At 30.1% G+C, this 22384-nt stretch overlaps 3 protein-coding genes across 3 annotated transcripts; 2 read left to right on the top strand and 1 right to left on the bottom strand.

Moving 5' to 3' along the window:
- The first annotated feature begins 1736 nt into the window (after positions 1-1736).
- Positions 1737-8321, top strand: peng (Pumilio and CPL domain-containing protein penguin). Its single transcript, XM_068775514.1, has 8 exons — positions 1737-2343; positions 2698-3103; positions 3663-3790; positions 4331-4496; positions 5687-5863; positions 5955-6186; positions 7057-7256; positions 7924-8321. The coding sequence occupies exons 1-8, from the start codon at positions 1862-1864 to the stop codon at positions 8098-8100; spliced, it is 1968 nt and encodes a 655-aa protein (XP_068631615.1). The 5' UTR covers positions 1737-1861; the 3' UTR covers positions 8101-8321.
- LOC137931981 (uncharacterized) lies at positions 8106-10883 on the bottom strand. The gene is made up of 6 exons (XM_068775513.1): positions 10676-10883; positions 10492-10592; positions 9606-9753; positions 9048-9165; positions 8452-8538; positions 8106-8364 (listed from the first exon to the last, which is right to left on the bottom strand). The coding sequence occupies exons 1-6, from the start codon at positions 10752-10754 to the stop codon at positions 8268-8270; spliced, it is 630 nt and encodes a 209-aa protein (XP_068631614.1). The 5' UTR covers positions 10755-10883; the 3' UTR covers positions 8106-8267.
- Positions 10884-12197: 1314 nt separating this feature from the next.
- Drep4 (DNA fragmentation factor-related protein 4) lies at positions 12198-20693 on the top strand. The gene is made up of 4 exons (XM_068776014.1): positions 12198-12350; positions 12551-12686; positions 13185-13373; positions 19919-20693. The coding sequence occupies exons 1-4, from the start codon at positions 12246-12248 to the stop codon at positions 20551-20553; spliced, it is 1065 nt and encodes a 354-aa protein (XP_068632115.1). The 5' UTR covers positions 12198-12245; the 3' UTR covers positions 20554-20693.
- Positions 20694-22384: the final 1691 nt, after the last annotated feature.

Raw genomic sequence — 22384 nt, 5'->3', positions numbered from 1 at the left:
TAAACTATTACAATGTTTTTATTACAAAATCTCGTCTATACAATGATTTCAGTCGACATATTGGTCTAAATATACGTAAACCTGTAACTGAAGCATAAATAAACACTAAAAAATTATACAATAAGATCATATTTATTCGTAATTATATTTGTTATAAATTTACAGTTTGATTATAGTTATAGGTGTAAAAGCTTCAAAAATGTGAAATCATTTTATAAGCAAATGTGCTCTAAATTCATTGCTGCGTATAATATTTAGCTGGCAAATGTGCTTTTAAAATTTTATACCTATTTACAATGTAAAGTGGGCATTCTAAATTATGTCACCTAGTTTTTTTTCTATTGAAATGCGATAACCCAATAACTTCTTCAAGTACAAAGTCTACAAGGATAAATAGTAAACAATAATTTATTTTAATATGTAGTAATCAGAATTTTGAGAACGAATTTTTTAATTTATTATTATTACGCTATTTTTATTTCTAAAACTCATAGTTTTTAGATAGGGTGTAGTAAATATTCATTAAAAGCATATAAGCTATACATACACCCCTTTATAGCTTTACACTTATAACGAATCACCTGTCTAATGACATAAATGGTGATTTTACTAATAATGGGCTGCTGGCTATTTAAGATATTACTGAAATAGAAAAGTAGTTAGGAACGTGCTTAATTACAGTTCACGCGATGCTCGTTTCTGCTTTTAGAACATGAATAGGAAAACAAGCGTCGAGTCGACTTATTATAAATAGGATGTTCAATTTTGTAGTCTTCTCAGTTAAGACAAAAAAAAACAAATATTCGCATAAAAAATATTAACTACAAAACTTTTAGATGCGGATTCAAATCAGTACAACGCGGTTAATGAGACAGTGCCCTCTTTAGCTCTTGGATTTGTATTATGTTATTTCTTTTCTGCAAGATTTTTGTTTCCTGTCGGTATAATAGTCAGAAGGCAACAATTTCTCCATTAATTCACATTTTCTCCTCAATATTTTACCAAAAAAAACTTAATCAGAAGAAAAATGTCTAAATTCTAAAATAGTTTGTATGAATAAAACCTAATTTGTGTATTTTTAGGTGTCTATGGCTAACAGGTTCCGTAGTCCATCTAGCATGTGTATTGTATTCTTTGTTTATACCGGACTTTATTAATGATACTTGATAATAAAAACTTGCCTTAGTCCTTACCGAGACTACTCTCCATAGCTTACTTAGTTCTCCTGAAGTAAAACATGCTGAAATAAAATTTATATGAAACAACTTAAAATGTGAAATGCTCGTAATAATTCGATAATAGCAATTGAGACGTCGATAAGAGTCAAAAGTAATAGCCCGAACCTCGATCCTCTGCCAATGCTCCATGCACCAAGCTACCAAGAGAAAACGCACGATTAGTTACTGCAAGGTTTAACCTAAGCACCCGCAGCTTTCTGCCAATGCTGGCCAGATGAAGTGCTTGAAAATAAATATGGTTAACCATGACTAAAGAACTGACTGAGTATCTGTAAAACATGGCTATTAATTTCATGATACTTACGAAATTCATTACATGTAGATCAATTTCCCGTGTTCTTGTTTTAAATAGGGCCAATTTTGAATAGTTTTTTTTTATTGTTATTGTTAAACATGATCATAATGACCATGACTTCGCAATGGTTCATTTTGACCAAAGAGAAAAAAATAGTTTATGAATTGTATTTGACAGGTTATGTTATGACATTGACATAAACGGCATGTTTTGTACTGCACGTGGGTTCAATTTGAATTCATAAAATACTTTTAAAAGTAAAATATCACATTCATTTAAGAATCAATATAAAACTATTAATAAGTTAAAAATATAACTTTCATTCAAAATGATGAAAACTAAAAGAAAAAATTCGGAAGTCAGTGCAGGAACACCGAAGAAAAAGAAAGTTCAATTTAGTGAACCGGCTAAGGAAAATCAATCATTTAAAAGTAAGAAAAACACAGGGAAACCTCAGGAGGAAAATAAAAATGCAAAATTTAAAAACAAACCTAAAACCGACTCGAAAAACGGTGACAACTTTAAACCGAAATCTAAATTAGGCGATAAAGGAAACAAATTTGCTTCTAAAACTAAAGGTAACTTTGTTAAGAATAGCAACGGAAAGTTTAATAAAGTTTCAAATGCCAAAGGCAAACCAAACTTTTCAAATAATAAAAACCCAAAGGAACAAGAAGGGGAAAAACCAAAATGGTCAGAGATGAAAAAAGAAAAGAAAAACTTGAGACTCATACGTCGTAAAGCTAAAGCTACGGCAGAAATATTTGAAATTTCACATAAGGCCAAACTTTTGTCTGCCCAAATACAAAGGTAAAGTTAAATATTTTATTTAAAAAGTAAGATGTCTCTCTTCATTCTAGAAGAAGTTGTTTAAATTAGACTAGGTTAGATCCCACCTTTTAACAGTTATATTGCTTCACACAGTTATGTTTACAGTAATTTATACTTTTGTCTTAGTAGTTTAAGGTGATTGCAGCTGGTCAACCTACCTAGTTGGTAATTTATCTTTGTATCTGTTACTTTTTGTTACCCTTAAGAATTGGCCAAAATAATATTGTGACTAAATCATTACAAACATCCAAGTCTTAAAAAGTTAAAGTATGTTTGTTACAGGAAATATCTATAGACAGTTACTTCCATTTACTACATTTTTCTTGTTTGCAGGAAAGTGGTTAAACAGGACTTCAGGATGAAAGTATGTAAAGAGCTTCATTCTTTATTAAAAGGCCAGTACAAATCCATTGCCCTTACTCATGACTTAAGCAGAGTCATCCAAGTGTTGCTAAAACATAGTTCGGATGAAATTAAGAATGAAATATCTGAAGAGTTGTTAGACATAATGGTACCAATGATGCAGTCCAAATATGCACAGCATGCTGTTAAACGTATCATGAAATATGGAACTGATGTTATACGTCATGAGGTGATAAAGAGATTTTTTGGACATGTTGTATCTCTGGCCACACATACCATAAGTGCTCCTGTCTTAGACTATACTTATGGTGAATTTGCTACAAAGAAAGAGAAGCTACACATGCAGCAGGAGTTCTATGGTGAATTATATAAAAATGTAAGTATTCTCTCATTAATATATTTTTTATACCATAGTGGATAAATAAATCACAGGTGTACTGCCTATTTTTTAAGGCTGTTTTTAACAAAATTTAATTTTATCATTTGTAAACATATTTTATATTTTTAAATTACATTGTTTGCCAACATGAGTACTGTTGTTCCCCGCACTAGGCAAGGCCCGTACACAATCAGGCAGTAGCAGTGAGATTAATTAAAAATATATTATCATTATTATATATATTATAATTATCTACAGAGTACTAAGATTTTTAAAATAAAAATCTTGTGCTAAATTGTAATCTTCCATCTTAAAACAATTGATCTATGTATCATTATCTTATATAAAAGTGAGAATTTGAAAAGCTTTACTAATAACCAAGTGAAGAAATTATTGTTGCATTGACATAGTACAAATATTTAATTTGGCACACCCACAAGATTATTCTTTTATTATCATAATTGGTTTAAAATGCTCCATTTTCATACCAAACTGTCACCACATTTTATAATAATTCGGAGGAAGGAAGTAAGTTTTATTCTATTTGCTTTTTCAGTCCAAAGATGACAAGGTGAAAACTCTCAGTGATACATATAAGGATACTCCAGAAATGAAGTCGGCAATCTTACAGTCATGCAAAGCTAATATACAGAAAATATTGGATAAAAATCTTCATGACAGCGAGTATGTACAATGTGTTTTTTTATGTACTCTTTTGTAGCGCTGACATCTTCTGAAATGGTAGCTTTTTGTAAATCCATTAATGTAACAATGACTTATATAAACCTTTTACTGTCAAAAAATTGATCCAAAGTAAAAATACGAGAGATACAATTTTTGAAGTAATAAAATCTGATGTTTGTAGTCCAATTCAGAAGTCACTCTACTTCTTAGCAGAAATATTTTGGAAATCAATGATTTAGACAATTGTTTCCTTTTTATGGTGAATGTTATAAGTAACAGGAATTTATAAATAATAATTTTTAACTTGACTTATGAAAACATTTCTGATATTTTAATATTTTATTAAGAGCACTGTATTAATTGTTACCAAGCCAATTTTTTTGAAAAATTTATGGTATTATCATTACAACATTATGGATAGTAACCAAAAAATATATTACTCTAAATAATAAATAACTGAAATTTCTTTCAGTTGTTATAATATGTTAAAATAAAAATGAATAGTGTACAAATTATATGTCATTTGTGTTATATTTCCAGGTTATTTCAAACTGTACTCTATGATTATATTCGTGAATGTACACCTGAGGATAAAGTGGAACTGATCTCAACATTAAGTCCTCTGATTGTTCCTCTCAGCAACTCTCTACCTGGTGTCAACGCTGCTAGTATATGCGTGTGGCAGGGTACCAACAAAGACAAAAAGGTATGCTTAGAATATAGAATATATTCAACTATATTATTGAAAACAAGAGTTTACAAAATTTATAATTTATTAATTCACCAAAAGTTGAAATATTTTTAATATTACGAATTTATTAAAAAGCTGACTATTTTGAGTTAGTTAAACTTGGTGTTGTAACTAAACAATTGAATATCTATTGGTTAGGTGATACTTTACACCAAACGTGATTTTGGCATAATGCAGATTACCTGTACCGTGAATTATAGTATTAGTTCTAGTAAGAAACTCTTTTTTTTTTTAATTCTATGTGGAGCATGCATTATGATTTTAATGTAATGTAAAAGGTTGTGTCGCTGGTTATCAAGAATTAAATAAGCATCTTTATAAACCAAAAGAACTGCCACTAGCAGAAAATTAATAAAAAAAACAACTTTTTGACAAACAACTATATGCCTTGTGGTATTTTGAAATTAATTATATCACTAATATTTTACAAAAAAAACTATACAATGTTTTAAACACTTAATTTTCTTTAAAGATTACATAGCTACTCTATTATTATTGTCAAAAATAGCTTTAGGCAAACATCATGTATATTTGTGTAGTTATAATTAATCTCTGATAACCATAGACTGTATTTATATAATTATATTTGTAAAATGTATAAATTGTTTTAGTTATAAGCAATTGTAAGAAATAGCTAGCTTATAAAAACAAGTATTTTCAATTTTTTAATATGCAAAGGTGATTATGATAATAATTAATGCTATGTGATGTTTATCTAATGATAATAGATGCTATACAGAATGCTGTCTTATATAATCCTACACAACACCACATCTCTGCTTGTTGCATTGGAATATGAGATATTGATGTTGTTGGATCTGTATTTAAAATATATTTAAAAAAAATAATTGGTTTAGAGTTCAAAATAGTAAAGTTTTTTTTTACTGCAATAAAAAGTGTACAGAGCCTTTACAAGTAAAAACAACAAGTTGGGTGGAGGGCCTCTCCACTAGGTAGAACAACGACATAGTCACTGTTATAGGTTGCAGGCAGCGCAAGACCGGTCATAATGGCGATCTGTGAGGGAAGCCTATGCTTTACAATGGGCATCTGTTGGCCGATATGCTAATAATGAATAAAAATGATAAATCATTATTCTTTTTGCTTTAATCTAATTTTTGTTTTAATCAATCAATCTCTTTCAGACAATTTTGAAAGTAGTGAAAGAGCATGTGGTGTCTTTGTGCAAACACAAAACTGCATATAGACTACTTATAACAATATTTGACGCTGTTGATGACACAGTTCTAGTGAAGAAAGCCATTGTATCTACAATAGCAAGCAATTTGAAAGATGTTGCAAAGGATCACTGGGGTAAAATGGTGCGTATTTATTTTGTAAATATATTACTAACTTTACTAAACAGAAACAAAAACATGGGTCTATAAATTTATTTTTAAATAATATTTTCAGGTGTTACACTGGCTGGTAAAACCTAAAGATTCTGCAGCTTTCCATCCTAGCTTCATTAAATTCTTAGAAGATGGTGCCAAGAGTGGTACTTCTAAAAAAGATGCAGATCTTCGTACCTCAGAACTACAGGAAGCCATTCTACCAGTTCTTAAACAGGAGATACTGTCAGACCCTGAGTTTTGGCTGAGTAATAAAGCAAACTTCCTTCTCACACTAGCTGTTCTTTCAATAGGTATTGAATCTGTCATATTTTAGTAGATATTAAGATATGATTGAATGTTTGTTATTATTTACTCTTTTATTTGTTTATAAATCCACAAATAGGCAAGTGAGACAGACAATTACACCTTCTTGAACAAGAAGGCAAACTGCTCCTGCTTCTGGCCAGAAATACTCAATCAACATTTCTTTCAATAATTTATCGTTATATAACTCATTGAAGCGAAAATAACTAAAAAATATGCTACCAGACGGTCAGTCTATGGTTACATTTTACTTACACTGTAATCTGTTTTTGTTTAATATTTAAAAATTCCAATTAAATTGTAATATTAATGATGATATCAATAAAAAGATAGAGAATATATCTAAGCCACTGAGCCCTAATTAAGGATTTAATGAATCAACAGTCTTCACAAAAACTGATGATGAACCGTAAAAACTAACTGTTAATGAGTGAGGAGTAGTATCTTTAAGTGAAGAGATTTTGAACCATCTTACCACAAGAAAGTTCCAAATATTACCTGACTATGAATAATTGTTGTTTTAGTAATTTCCACAAGACACTTTTTTATGCCGATTCTATTTACTATATATAAAAATAATTTTCAACTGTGCTGTCAAAAGCTATTCATTTTTTGCGACTATTATGTGATCCCAATCCACTGCACAAAAACAGGTGTCAGAGCGCTTATTTTATGACAATTTTACATAAACCTATTCAATTATAAAAAAAAACGTAACTTAAATAAAGATAGAAGCCAATGATGACTCATTAATTCTTTTTTAACAATATACCGATATATTAGTATTTTTTATAACTTTGTTGTTTGTACCTAAATTATTTGCAAGGTATGTTATCAAAGTTTGTGTTTTTCTACAGAAACATCGAAAGATAGTCTAGAAGCATTAGCTAAAGTGATCTGTCAGACCGATTGGAAAGTTAAAATTGACGAAAAGGAGGTGTTGGCAGTGGAAGATGCAGGGATACACATGTGTCTAAAGAAACTTGCCACTCTTGATAAAGATAAAACTGAAGACACTTTTGGAGAAGTGATGTGTGAACAATTGAATGATGATGTTGTAAGTGTGATTAGTTAATTGCCACCCAAAAATTATATATAACAAGTAGATCAGTAGTGTTTTTTTTAAATAGTGATGCAGAAACTCATTCATTACTAACTTAATTTCTGTTATGTTTTGAGTATCTTGGAATCTCACTTCTGATGATGTACATAGTGTTGTCATGTTAGTGTTGAAATCACTTGTACTTTGTTATCTAATACACCAAACTTAGCCTGGACTGTCTCCTGCATTTAGGCCCTTAATACATATTACAAGATTGAATCTTTGTAGTCATTCTAAAGAGCTCAATAGGCTAATAGCTTTTTTTTTGTTGCAAAAACAGGGCCATAAGTTAAAATCAGGAATTATCTCAGAGGAATTACTTACATTTGCCTGATTTTATAATGTGGTAACCTTTATAAATAATATTGTTCCTATAAAAAAAAAATGTCTAACTACAGTATCTACTTATTTATATAATTGTAGAATTTTTTAGAAATTTATCGTTCATTGTAGATTAAAGAAATTTTGTCATCAAATTTAAAAATAATAAATACAATTGTTAATGTCATAAATAGTCACATAAGGTTAAAATAAACTTCAATGTTGGTATGTTGATACCATATTGAGGCTCTTTTGGACTTATAAATATTATGTACAAATCAAAAAATTTGATCTTTTCCAGATAAAAATTTGGATCCCAACAAATAGAGGATGTTTCTTCCTTCTCAAAATAATTGAAAACAATGAAGAAAAGATAGCTAACAAGCTTATAAAGAAAATTAAACCGCATTCTAATCTTGTTAAACAACAAACAACTGAAGGTGCTAAATTATTATTGCAGAAAATTCAAAAAAAATAAAAACTTTTAATGAAATATTTCTTTAATTCACCATTTACATAATTACACTGTTCACTGGCCATGTAGCAGTCTCATCCTTCTTCATTTTTCATGGAATGAACATATCAGCTACATGTGGCCTATCATTGCGCATCACAATCAAATTTACTGGTGTTGTTATATACATGCTATGCAATCCACAACTTTTCAATGGGTTTCGTTTCTGCACTTTGAATGACCTTTATCGATTTCTCTACCAATTCATCCTCTATTATCTTTATTGACCTAAAAATATACCATCACAATATTAATTTGAAACACATGTTAATAATTATTTTATACAAATATATGAAAGAGCAAAATGTTTATTACCGAGTAGCATCTAGCACTTCCCAATTAGAATCCTTTAGTTGTGTGTATACCTCGGCAACCTTTTTCTGGAAATCTAACACTTCATACCTGTAAATATTTAATTAGCTTTTAGGTAATAAAGAATAAAAGACACTGAATTTTTTTTATACTAAAAGTATTAGGTGTTTAAAACTAACAATGATAGTCATATTTATTGCTATACAAGCTGCCTTAACAAACTTGTCAAATGTTTAACATCAGAAAAGAAGTGTTGCCTATGAAATTAGTTTTCCAAGCAATAATGCCATTTTTATTCTCAAAACTTACATATTGTCTCAATGAAGCAATAATTAGCTAAGCCGGTCAATCTATTTTCGAATTCTGCTTATAAAAACACAATTAGAAATTGTTTTAAAATGTAAAAGATATGTTAACATAAATCAGATCCTTTTTGTCATAATGACCCTGTTCAGCACCTTGAATTTCTTCAATTAAACTTGAATTCAGAGACTGGGGAACACAACTTTAAATATTAAACAATGACACTGTTATTGCTTATTCCCAAAAAATTCAATTTGGGTTGGCTTTTAAATAAAAGCAAATGTTAAAGCACCAACCTCTCATTACCAAATCCATCTCTCACCAATATATTATCAGCTGGCATTGTAAGAAAGAAAACTTTGTCTGGTTTTGGCAGGCCAGAATCTGATGACTTACACCATGTTAAATCTAAACCTGTAAAAGAATAAGACTTGAATTAGAATGATATATTGACATCTCCAGCCCAGGTCCTCACTTGGCTTCTGTCTTGCGTCCAATCACTCTATAACAAAGAAACACATCTGATCCAATAGTTTGATCTCCTTCTCTGGTAGGATTAGCAATGTAAACCAGTGTTAGCCCAAATCTCTACACAGACAATCAGTGCATGAGGCAATAGTTCTCTCATTTCCCTCCACTCTAAAGGAATACATGCAGCATAGTAAGCCCAGATGATGGTATCATAGAACCAAAGTATAAAATATCTAAGCAGGGTGGCAACTATTAACCTACACCAAGACTCACTAAAAGCCCTCTTAAGTTAATTTACTGTAAAGAATGCAGATGATGAATAAACCAATTCTGTTCATCAATTAGAGATTCATAAATGGCTATAGACAAATATGTAATAATACCTTTGGCAGCAGAAAATGCAACACCTGAGTAACAATATCTATCCACTATAACACTAATGCCCTGCTCCAACTTATTTTTAATGCCTTTGGCTTTCTCCCAACGGTTTGCTGAAAACAGGAGATGGATAGCTTCATCTGAAAGGTCATTCTGTAAAACAAATTACTGTCAACTAACTGGCTGATCACAATAGCTAATATATACATGACAATAACAACAATTTTAGGACTGAGTTGTTAAGGCAAAATATTTTGAAACAAATAGCTAAAAATCTGTAATGCAATGGTAAAAATATTACTACATATCTAATATAAATATACACAAAGGAAAAATGCCATGGATAGACTAGTTGTTCAGGAAAGGATATACATGGCTCTCTTGGTGATTTATGGATGATCAAATTAATTCCAACCTTATTTTAAGGCAAAATTGATCTATAATGTATATTGTTTTAAAAATGATATAAGAGAAAAACTTAGCTGTGATTAGTATCATGCTGATCATCATATGACATATAAACAGATATTTGTAACCGAAAAAAATTGCAAGTTTTTTCTCAACAGAATCAACATTATAGAGCTGGCAGTAGTCTATAAATAAATGCATATTTAAATTTATGTTTTATCAATGTCATGATAGCTAAGCCTATTAAGAAATATATATTTGTTTGATTGATGTTTCACATTACAATGGATGATTTAAGTTAAAACCATCTAGTTGACCATCATTAAATGTGTTTGCAGAATGCCACAGTGAGGGAAAAGTTGCTAAAAAGAAGAAACGGAAAAAGGACAAAACTTCTTTGCATACAATGGCTAAGACATTTCTACCATAATAACAGAGGTCAAATAAAATCTAATATTTTATATTTATTAATTCAATACTCACTTTCGATGACAAGTAACCATTGATAACTCTTCCAATGTCAGTATTTCTATCAGGAAAATTTGTATATTCCGCTTTTATAGGTATATTCTTCAAATTTTCAACTATTTTCAGGAGAATATCAAATTATTATAAAAAGGAAATTAGTTTTTTTTAAAAGGACAAATAATTAAGGTGTTAAGTTTACCTAACATTTTACTTTGTGTTGATTTACCAGTTCTGTCCAGTCCTTCAATTACAATTAACGCTCCTCGTTTAAGAGTCATTATTACGAATATTTACTAAACAACGTGTGAGCGATTATTTGAAGCAAATAACACAAACAGTTTTTTTTTTTACTTTTTGTTATATATGTAACAAACTTGCTGATAACCTATTAAAAATATTTAGCACGTGTTTAGTATTCAAGTGTATGCAAGAATTAGCATAACTTCTGATAATTTATAACATTGATTATTACGTTTAAGAGACAAGCTGAAGATACAAATGTAATGTTATTACTATTTATGCGGCATTTTATGAAATAACCGCCTTTGTCATTCTTTACAGGTACCATAGAGTAATGAAACGTTGAGCATATTTATATTTTTATATTATAAACTTTATTAAGTCAACCTTCCGTATCTATTTACTCTTATAAAAAAATATTTACTTAATTTTTGATTGAAATGAAGTGGGTTAAGATCTATTTACAAAAATAATACCATTGACATACTGATTTAAGCAGACTTAAATTACTATAGATGGTCGGCAACGCGGCGCCCTTCAATAAATTATAGCGCGCTCTTAAACTATTGTCAATTCAAACAAGAAATTGAAAACGTCGTATATGATCAATTATGAAAAAATTGCAGATAATATCGTAATCGAAATATAATAAAATAATTTTATATAATAATATGTCATTGCCTCCATCTTTAATATACTTACAAACATTATACTATATTTATTTAAGATTAATAATAACCTTGTTCTGTCATTAAGTTTATATATATGAATATTATTTTTATACATTTGTTAGGTCAAAAAATAATAGGCGGCCAGAAAGTTTTTTTTTTATATTAGTATTTCACTCTACAATAAAAACGTTGCCAACCTCTGGTCTAAAAATTATATATTCCATCAATGATTAGTATTCTTAATGTTGCACGAAATCATATTACGATATTCAACATCACGAGTACAGTCTATTTATTTATATGAGTTAGTAAATCTTGTTTTAATCTAAATAAAATATATAAATGACCTAACCTATGTTATTAATAAAAAATAAACTACTATCAACTTGCAGAAAACTAAATGTGAATAAATATTCTTTGACAAACTTTTTAAAATTTTGATTAACATGGCAATTGAGTGTGCTACGTTTTTGTTTATATTTGATAACTTTTATTCATAACTGTATCAACAGATTAAGTTAAACTCAACTAAATAAAGAGCCATTGTATGTAAATATCTCGTGTGATAAAGTCAGCAGAAGTGACACCACATAGATATTTCATCCAAAGTATTGAGCAAATTCAATTGTTTATAGAAATCGTTTTCATATTCTTCCATAATCAATTTAAGTTTTAAGTTTTTAGTTTAAACTTTTAAAACGGTTTTGATACCACAATACAGTTTTTTTTTAAATATTTATGGGCAACACTAATTCAGTTGTAATTTGGCATTTAGAACTTATCAACTGTGACGTACGGTCGTTTTATTCTTACTTTGTTTTTATTATTGTGGTGATCTAATTTAACTTTATAACAATCATGAAAAAGGGATACAAAGTAACAGATGTAAAAAGAGAAAAAAAAATTGGTGTAGCTGCTGAGAATCTCGAAGAGTTGATAGAGAAATCGTGCCAGAAGTTAGGAGTAAGTATCAGATTAATATATATTTTAAAGTATTATGTTCTTTATTACTAAAGTAAAGCTCTTTGTTCTGTCTTAAAGGGTATTACCTCTATATAATTTTCGTAAAATTTTATAATTTCGTTCTTTGGAAATAGGTCAAGGGTAGCTTCCCTTGACCTATATAATAAAACCTTGACCTAATTCAATTTGACGGTTTCCAGTTCAATGTCAGTTTCGCGGAGTGTCGGCTTTTTGTGGCCGAGGACGGAACCCAGGTGGACGATGACGACTATCTCGCAACCCTGCCTCCTCAGACATTATTTATATTACTAACACGGAAACAAAAAATGGTAACTGGTATGTTATATATAAACAAAATTGACTAAATATAAATCGAATCAAAATTATCCTATATATTATATTTGTCTATAATGAAATTACACAAAATGAAGAAAAGATTAATGATTTGTTGATTCTTAAATAGAATAATTATTATCTTTTATGTAATGTGAAATATCTTCAAAATAGAAGAAATCTATGTATAAAAAACAGCTTCAAAGTTAAAGACTGTATTATAACAAATGAATAACTATTTGGAATGTCATTAAAACCTAAAAAGGTTTTAATTCTACATGTTTGATTCAATATTATAGATATTTTTAAAATCTTCATTTAGATTAACCTCTCACTTGGCAGAAAGGACTTATTCATAAGCAGCATAAGACTGAACATCCATCAGCTGACTAATAATGTAGACTTGATTCATTAGTAACATTTTGTTAATGAAAACCAATGTTTACCAAAAATGTTTTAACTCTTCTAACACAATGAAATGATAATTTCTTATACTTTCAGATTTCGACTACTACTATAATTTAATAAGGATGACCAAAAAAGACTATATTAACACCGGTGTTGCCGTTAAACAATTTCTTTCCACTAATATTAAGGATAAGTTCAAAGTATTACAAAAATATATAGCAGATGCTGATGATGCTAAAACTATGCTTAGTGAACGAACTGAAGATCCAGCATGGTTTGAGGGTGAGTTCTATTTTACACAGACTTTGTATCTTAGTTATTTACTAGTTAGCCCCCACCATCTTTGTATGGTCCCATTTTTTCCTGTCAGGCTAATTTCCACTACCAAGCAGCACTGCACTTATTTTGCATCAAAGTAACTTGACTAAAGCCAAGTTTACAAGAAATCCCAGCAAAACCTTGATACTTTGGTTAATCTAAGTTCAATTTTTTTTTTCTCCTTGCTTAATGTTTGTGTAATTACGAGGGTAAATCAAAAAATTCTTGGAATCAATATTAAAAAATGCAAAGATTTAAATAATAATATTTTATTTTTCTACATAATCTCCCTCCAATGCAATGCATTTAGAATAACTCGTTTCTAACTCCCTTATTCCTTGTGAAATAAAATTATTTTCTTGACTCTCGAAAAAGTCCTCTATGGCAGCTAAACCGCGTCGTTATCGTGAAATTTTGTTCCACGAATTTCCTCTTTTAATTTTGGAAATAAGTGAAAATCACTTGGGGCTAAGTCTGGAGAATATGGTGGGTGGTCAAGGAGATTGAAGCCAGCACAGCGGATTGCGTTGAGCGCAACTTCCGATCGATGAGCAGGAGCGTTATCTTGAAGGAACAACACGCCCAACGACAATTTTCCACGACGTTTTTCTTTAATCGCTTCACGCACTTTCGGGATTAAATTTGCATAATAGGGTCCAGTAATCGTCTGGCCTTTTGGCATGTAATCAATAAAAAGGATTCCTTCACTATCCCAGAACACAGAGGCCATAACTTTGCCAGCGGTAGGAGCAACTCGAAATTTCTTAATGGATGGAGAGGATGGTCGTTTCCAAGACATGCTTTGTCCTTTAGTTTCAGGATCAAAATGGTGGACCCACGTTTCATCCATGGTGACAAGACGACGGCAAAAATTATCCGAATCACGCTGGAACATTTCGAGATTACGCTTGGAAATTTCCAAACGTCGTTTTTTGTTTTCGTCGGTTAACATTCGTGGCACCCATCTTGCAGACACTTTTTTGAACCCCAGTGAATCAATTAAAATGGATTGAACGCTACCAAAAGATATCTTTAGGATCTCAGCTATATGTTTTATAGTCATTCTTATGTCTTCCAAAACGAGATTCTCAACCTTTTTGACATTTTCTTCTGTAACGGAGGTTGAAGGCCGCCCAGAACGCGGGTCATCTTTACAGCTTGATCTACCTCTTTTAAATTCAGCCACCCAGTACGCAACCGTAGAATAGGGTACAGCATCACCCCCTAATGTCTGCTGAATGTCCAAAAAATTTTCTTCGTAGACATTTTTTTCAAACTGAGATATTTTATCACCGCACGTAACTCACTTTTATCCATAATTTTGACTTTTTAGCAACTTGTTGCACAAAAAAATTTATTACATGCGAACGAACTGACAAAAACAAGTGACAGTCTGCATAAATATAGTGTGATAGACACTCTTTAATTTGAATATCGAACTTGATCCAAAAAGGTTTCATATATATGCACTTCTAAGAACTTTTTGATTCACCCTCATACCAAAAAAATCATTGTTGGTAATTTTTAACATGCCCAATGATATTTCGGACAAGTTTTATAAGAGCTGTTTACACATATTTATTTTTTAAATTAATGCAATACACAATTAAACACACAATAAAATCTTTAAGTAGAATTTTATAAAATACAATCTTAGCTGCCATTTTGTCAGCAAAAAGAAGCTTGAACCAACCAAATTTTAAGTCTATAAGTCTTTCTATTGTGGTTCTTATGGACGAAATGTTTTGTATGAAATTTACTTAGATTAATTAGGATACAGAATCATGTTATTACCACCATGGTATCCCTAAGTAAAATATTTTATTTTTTGGCTATGAATAAAAAATGGGAAACCTAACAATGAGTTTTAATTCATTTTTATCTATAGTTCAGAATTTTTATCATTGTATTTAATACGAGTAGGTGGCAATGAGGTTTTACTGTTTATATACATAACTATATTGTGGTTATACAAGGTCTGTTCAAAAAGTTTCACCAATAATTTATTAAATATTGTGTTATTTGGTTGTGTAGGTGTTATGAATGGCAAATATATTTTATCCCCTTTACCACAGTTGTCCTTTTTGATATTATGACTTAGGTTAGTTTTTTTACTGTCAGAAACTTAAAAAAATCTTTTATCATTTTTAATATCCTCTGATGCGGTCATTATTTCGCCAATCTTAGTGTGGCGTCCTTTCATAGGGCTCTTCAGTTTCGAGAATGAGAAAAAGTCATTTTGCCAATAACTTTCGTATCATTGCAATTGAAGAAAGATTTTAGCAATACTTTCACAATTGACCAAAATCGAGCGGAACTTTTGGACTTATGATTCTTGTCTTTCCTATTAGCGTGCGTTGGTAGTTACTTAAAGTATTTTAGGGCAACGGCAAAGACATGATCGCGCTTTACATTTGGACTCAACATTAAAAGTTAGATATTCTAGTTTATTTTAATTTCAGATTTATTTAACTTATTTAGGCATTAAATTGTTTTGAGTAGTGGCATTGTTAACACGTAAAATCGCCATCAAAAATACGCCTGTTATATTAGTAAAAAATTTGCTTACGAATATAAGTATTTATATTTTATAGACTAACAAACACGTATGTAACAACGTAGGGGTTATTTCCGATGCAGCTGTATAAGCTCTCCGGGTTAAAGACATCCTCAGAAATAATAAAAAAGTAGGAAATTTTGTATATCATTAGAGATATTCTATAATAATGATACAGACACAAAGTAACACTGGAACGTCGCACTTATTCCTCGCCAGCTTCTGACGGAGTAAGCAGTCGTAGTCTCCACAATAAGTAAATAGTATATTTATTTTAACGACAGCAAAACAACGTATTGGTTTTTTCACATTAAACATTTTAAATTGCCTTCGCATATTTATATTCTCTTATTATTATTTAATCTGGTTATTAAAATTATTTTATTAAGAAGTAAAACAACTTCATGAAATAATAGAAATATATGCTTATGAAAATATAGGTAACAAATGTTTACCATTTTTTGGGCCTTAACCGCTCAAATATACTGAAATAAAAAAAAAATTTGAAAACGCTACTCGTATACACAACAAAAATAAGGTTAGTTACAAAGTTCAAATTACCCTACATTTCCAGTACATTTACGATATTTATATGACTTCATTCAATGTTCTACTTTATGCGAGTGCCTTAACAACACAGTGCATTCCAGATAAAGAGTTAATACTCTTTGGATCGTAATACTTTTTGTTATTTTTTAATCAATGAAGTTTGTAACAAATAACATGACTCCAGTAAGTCAAACGGGGTAAATGTTGGGTTCTAGATCCGTAATGTTAAGTGCCAAATAATCCGGTACTTTGAATGCATATAATAAGGGAACACCATTTAGTTGAAACTAACTGAAACTTTTAAAACGAACTTGTCGCAAGCACAAAGTGCTTCTTCTGTTATGTAGAATGAGGAGATATTACTTGGTCCCAAATCAGGACTGTTAAAAGATTTACCGGTGCTTTTATCTGTACATAAATTCACATTCTAGTACATAAACTATAGTTAAAAAAAAATTTGGAGGACCGGAAAGTAATGTCGTTTCTGTCGACATATTTTACAGAAAAAACGATTGATTTTTACAGGTCCGTCATTGAAAATTTGTACAATAGATGACAAAAGGTTATTGATAACAAGGGTGAATATATTGTTGATTAAAAATAAATACTTGTTAAAAATGTAGTCGTGTGTATTTAACTTAAGAAAGCGACACTACTTTCCGGTTCCCCTAATATTATTATAACAGCATCAGTGTTTTTATTTTTGCTTACAATTGGCCGAAGTGGCTAAAAGCCGAATCTATCTTAAATACGTTCCCTAAAAATTTTCTAATTTTCTACTGTCGCTAAACATACACGTTTATAATCTTAAATTCACAAGTAATATTAGTTTATATATATATATATATATATAAACTTAATTATCGTATTAAATTAAAATAATGTTGAGCATTATTGATCAATCAAGACTTCCAACTTTCAAATGTACAATCTGTATTAACCTTCCAAAATTCATTCGCTAAATCTCTGTCAGCTTTTAAAAATATGGTAAAAGAGCACTCCAATGACCTCTAAAATAAGATATTGTGTAGCATTTGTTACATATTCGTATATATGTAATACGTATTCCATGACAAATATATGCATATTTTAATACATGTATGAAAACTCTGAAATGCGTAGTATATTTTAAAGTTTTTATTTTTTAAATTATGTACACCCTAAACCGCCCGCTTCTACAAGTCTCTTATCTCCATCCAAAAGTTGTCTGGTAGAGATCGCCTGGAGCGATAAGACCGCCTGTTGTACCTCTATATAAATTGTTTCTTTTTTTAGTTATTATTTATGTTATTTTGTTGAATTTCATTTCTGATGTATTTTTATAGTTATTTTAAAATAAATCTGAAATAAATTAAATCATATTTTTAAATTAAACAAATTCTTGTATGTCACATGAAAATAAATTATTTATAATATTCGTAAACACGTTTTGTATTAACATAAGTTCTTATTTCATGTTAACTGTATTTACAATGACTATTTGCTATTTTACATACTAAAATGATTATGACATTTAATTTTACTATTTTAAATCAATTTAACATCATATGTTATTACATTTTAAATTAAAATGTTGTGTTTTAGATGTAATTCGATTATTATAAAACTTTATGTTAAAAATAATATTTAATATCTATAGGCAATGCAAAAACATAATAGTTTTAAGTGCCTTTTCTTTTGTTCAGTACCGTGAAATCGGAAGTATTCGTAGACTTGTTACGAAATGTTTTGCCCATTGTAAGGAAAAGCTATTATGACCGCTGAATGGGTTTTGTTTGAAAGTTTCAGATAAAATCCACCTGCCAACTCTACAAATATAATATGTACTTTCTTAAATAATGGAATATTATAATCTAAAAGTTAAATTTAACTTTGCTACTTTGTACTGAACATCTGTTGAAATCGCTTATTTTACTAAGTAGATTAAACGAATATAATAACTAAACTTTTACGATTTAACTCTTACAACTGTCTTAGGTTTTTTAAAGGCCATGTAAAAAAACTTTTGGCCATTTATTGCTGTAAAAATATATAAGACAATTTCTCCTAAAAAACTATATTCTTTTGTTCTGTAAACACAGAAACGACATTTAAAGTTTTTATTTAAATTGTCGATTTTATTTAATATTTTGATTCATTTTAAAAATTTGTTTTGCATTATTTTAAATTATCACAGATGTCGAATGTCAAATACCAATTGCTTTACCGACCGGCGACAGCAATGGACGCCATCATAACACTATTGTATAACAGCGCCATCTATGAAATGTAAAGGTTAAACAGCCACTGCTTTGCCGACATTAAATAAGCGCGGCACAGTACAAAATAGAATTATTAAAGAACCTAGTTTCTAAATATAATTTGATTAGCAACTGATCTATCAGGAATGAGGATATTCGTAAACAAACGAATGAAACATAGGATTGGAAAGTTGAAATAGCAGTGCAGGCCATGTTGTGAGAAAAACAGATGGTTATTATGGTCTCACCTACACGGTAGACGGATGACCTTGTAAATGTTGTCGACAGAGACTAAGTATGTCGCCTTCCAACCAGTCCTATTGCAAATCATTGTAGAGGTCTTTATTCAGCAATGGGCGTCTGAAATGATGATCACGAAGAACCAATCAAGGTGCCATGCTAAACGCTAAAAATTAAATTCAGTTCGACTGGATTTGTATCACTAATCATTAATGCAAATCCCCATCATTGGGAATATTGAATATTCCTTGTTAGAAAGAATGCTTTGATATATACTTTTTTGGGATGAAAATACATCTATATTCTCTTTTTACTTGAGATTGCGGTTAACATTAGGCTTTTTTATAATAAACTTCCTTTCGAATATTTCCTGCAGAATTAATTTTAATATAATATTAAGTTTCACTTTTTAAGCAGTTAAACAGATATTTATTCTCAATATAATTACGTAAGGTACATTTAAATATTTATTTGTACATAATTTTCTTCATATGTTTTTGCCTGTCCAAGAATGTCGATTCCACCAAGAATTTGACAAGAAACTTTTTCGCTTTTAACGCTAATTTTACAATTTTTTAATGTTTTAAATCTTCTATTTGTCACGTGAAAATCATCATAATTCTAATTCTTACATTCTCGACTCATATATATATATATATATATATATATATATATATATATATATATATATATGTGTGTGTGTATATATTAAACTTCATCGATATCAATGTTTCCTTAACAATAGCTTTGAATTTTGTCTAGGATACATGTAAAATTACTTCAGGGATTGTAGTACGGAAGCGTATACAAATAATAAACAACTTAAGCTTTTTTTTCTTGTATTGAAAGAATATGGATCGCTATTTTTTTCTCGAAATGACTTGTATTTATGTAAATAATGTTTTTTTTTTATCTATCTATAGGTTTAGAGCCATCTGAGAAGACAAAAGAGCAATCGATGTCAAAGCGCGCGAAAGAACGAATGAGGGGTTACTATTATAAAACAAAAACGGCACTTAAGTCATCCGACCTCTACGTGCACTCCAAAAACCGCGCCGGTAAGCAAATAATCGACAACTTTCTTCGTGATCTTCAAAAGAAACTTGAATCGGACAATTATAACGATACCTACTTTAATAGAAAAGCAGATAAAGACATGCGTTTCTGTTGTGATGATGGTCTATTCGAATGTGGGGGACTGTGGAACAATGACAAGTGTACTTATGGAGGGGAGCATAGTATTAATCCGTACAGAAGTCGTGAAGAGAGAATTATATTCCAGACTTGGAATCTAGACCACAACATTGAATTATCTCGTTCCATTATACCGAGTATTAACAAAGCTCTCGAAACCCTACTAAAAGCAAATTGTGTATGCATATCTTGTGATAATCATGGCGACAGCATTGAAACTGACAGATATTATCTACAAATATTTACGCGGGAAAACTTGAAGCTAGTCCACATCGTTTGTCATTACAAGGGTCGCCATGACACCCAGTCTGGAATATATATAGTCTGTAAGAAGTGCTCAGGGCAACAGAAGACCGATTGTTAAATTACATTCACGATCATCGTATTGTTCCTTTTTACTTTACAAATTTTATTATTCGAGTATTCGCTGTACTAAAACTATTTTTGAAACCTGTGATATTAATTATTTTTAATTTTGATCAACTGTATATAATTTATTTATTCGATATTATTAAGTGATAATGAAAATATAATAATGATTACTATGTAATTTACGATTTATCAATATAATGAGCTTAGTATTGCCAGTTGAAAGTTGTACAAATCCCTTTATTAAACTGATTTAAAGAGACTATGGCAATAAAAACCCTTAAATACGTAATTGTTTTCAATTTTAAACATCGTTTTGTTAGTTAGTCAAATGGTGCCAAAAAAATTAATTACTTTCGTTCATACATTATTTATTATCTGTGGTGTTATTATTTAAGTGCGTGGAAGAGAATTGGAATAAAAATGTATTTAAGGGTCAAGATAAAAAAATAACAAAGTGCATATTCACTCTCCGCAAATATTAGTTAAAAAATGATTTGTTACGTTGTATGTCTTATTAACATTACGTTATTCAACATGTTCCGTGCAAGTTTTCATAGTTTTTTTTTCCATTCAGTATGTTCCAGCCATGTACGATTTTACAATAGAAACTTTATTTTTTTACTCATGATCTCGTAATGAGAAAACTATAATTATACACTGATAAAAAAATGATTTTAATGTTTAGATGTTATATACAATACTGAACATGGCTGGCAACCCAAAAAAGACGTTCAGGGTGGATCATGGCACGGAGTCTGTTAAATAAATTAAAAAAATAATAATTATAAACTAACTATTACCTTGGATAACAGAATAAAATATGTGTAAAAAATATTTCAAATTGCATAACTTTATAAATAATATTTAAATGATTTGAAGCCATTGTTACTTCATTATACATTAGTAGGATTTTTATATACCTTCATTACATTTCTTGTACTCTTTGTAATGTAGATATTTACCACATTTGTTATTATCCCGTTTTACCAAATTTTATGTTAAAAATCACACCTTTATACCAATGGTATCAAGATTTTCTAATTTTTTTTTTATTTGAACAAATGTGGTAGTATTAGATTAAGGTTTAATCTGTGAACAAAGTAAAGTAGATATATATTTACAAGTTTATTGATAACTTAACTGTTAAAAGAAATTTATTTTTATACTATGTTGAAAGGAGAAATGTTGATTCTATACTGAGGACCGGTTGTGTAAAGTTTTGTCAGTAACAATTGCAGATGTTCACTACTTCAGAAATAAAAACAATGCTATATTTGCTGGACAGAGATAATAGCCCTCTTGCAATCGCAATTTGCTAAACAACGAATAGATGTCTGTATTTGGTATTTAGTAATAAGATAAGACCTTTTTAAAAATGTCGGCAAAAATCGATTTGAGAATTGTAAATTATAACGAGGGACTGGACAAAGATGACCGATGTGAAGGTCAGACCTTCATCCAAAGTAAGTCACAATTTTCACAGACGGCTCCAAAACTGCAGATGGTTCCGGCTCTGATAGCTTCTCGGAAGACTTGAATATTAGCATAGCACTGCCACTAGGTGACCACACCAGAGTGTTCCAAGATGAATGCGTGGGGTATCAGTATGGCCGCCGCCTTATTACTAGGAAAGTAAAAGGTTCCTTCATTCGATTTTCTCTGACAGTAGGGCGGTGTTACCGTCCCTTAAGTCACACTATAAATTCTGGGTTAATATACGAGTGTCACAAACGTCTAATCTTTTAAGTCGAAGGTATGTAGTATCCACACAACATTTATCCACGGTAGTGTTACAACACTATAGGGGATGAAACATCATAGCA

This window comes from Battus philenor, unplaced genomic scaffold (assembly GCF_028537555.1).
Source record: "Battus philenor isolate CCGP_79_NKW_IND1 unplaced genomic scaffold, ilBatPhil1.0.hap1 SCAF_9, whole genome shotgun sequence".
NCBI lineage: Eukaryota > Metazoa > Arthropoda > Insecta > Lepidoptera > Papilionidae > Battus > Battus philenor.
The sequence above is the reverse complement of the archived record's forward strand: the minus strand, read 5'-3'. Positions and strand labels throughout refer to the sequence as shown.

Excerpts from the sequence above, each read along its gene's own strand:
- Drep4 (XM_068776014.1), top strand. The coding sequence starts at position 12,246 with ATGAAAAAGGGATACAAAGTAACAGATGTAAAAAGAGAAAAAAAAATT. Across the intron at positions 12,351-12,550 it reads AATCGTGCCAGAAGTTAGGA|TTCAATGTCAGTTTCGCGGA; the intron begins GTAAGTATCAGA and ends GACGGTTTCCAG. Across the intron at positions 13,374-19,918 it reads AGATCCAGCATGGTTTGAGG|GTTTAGAGCCATCTGAGAAG; the intron begins GTGAGTTCTATT and ends ATCTATCTATAG.
- LOC137931981 (XM_068775513.1), bottom strand. The coding sequence starts at position 10,754 with ATGACTCTTAAACGAGGAGCGTTAATTGTAATTGAAGGACTGGACAGA. Across the intron at positions 9,166-9,605 it reads TGCATTTTCTGCTGCCAAAG|GTTTAGATTTAACATGGTGT; the intron begins GTATTATTACAT and ends ATTCTTTTACAG. Across the intron at positions 8,365-8,451 it reads GAAGTGCTAGATGCTACTCG|GTCAATAAAGATAATAGAGG; the intron begins GTAATAAACATT and ends GTATATTTTTAG.
- peng (XM_068775514.1), top strand. The coding sequence starts at position 1,862 with ATGATGAAAACTAAAAGAAAAAATTCGGAAGTCAGTGCAGGAACACCG. Across the intron at positions 6,187-7,056 it reads ACTAGCTGTTCTTTCAATAG|AAACATCGAAAGATAGTCTA; the intron begins GTATTGAATCTG and ends GTTTTTCTACAG. Across the intron at positions 7,257-7,923 it reads AACAATTGAATGATGATGTT|ATAAAAATTTGGATCCCAAC; the intron begins GTAAGTGTGATT and ends GATCTTTTCCAG.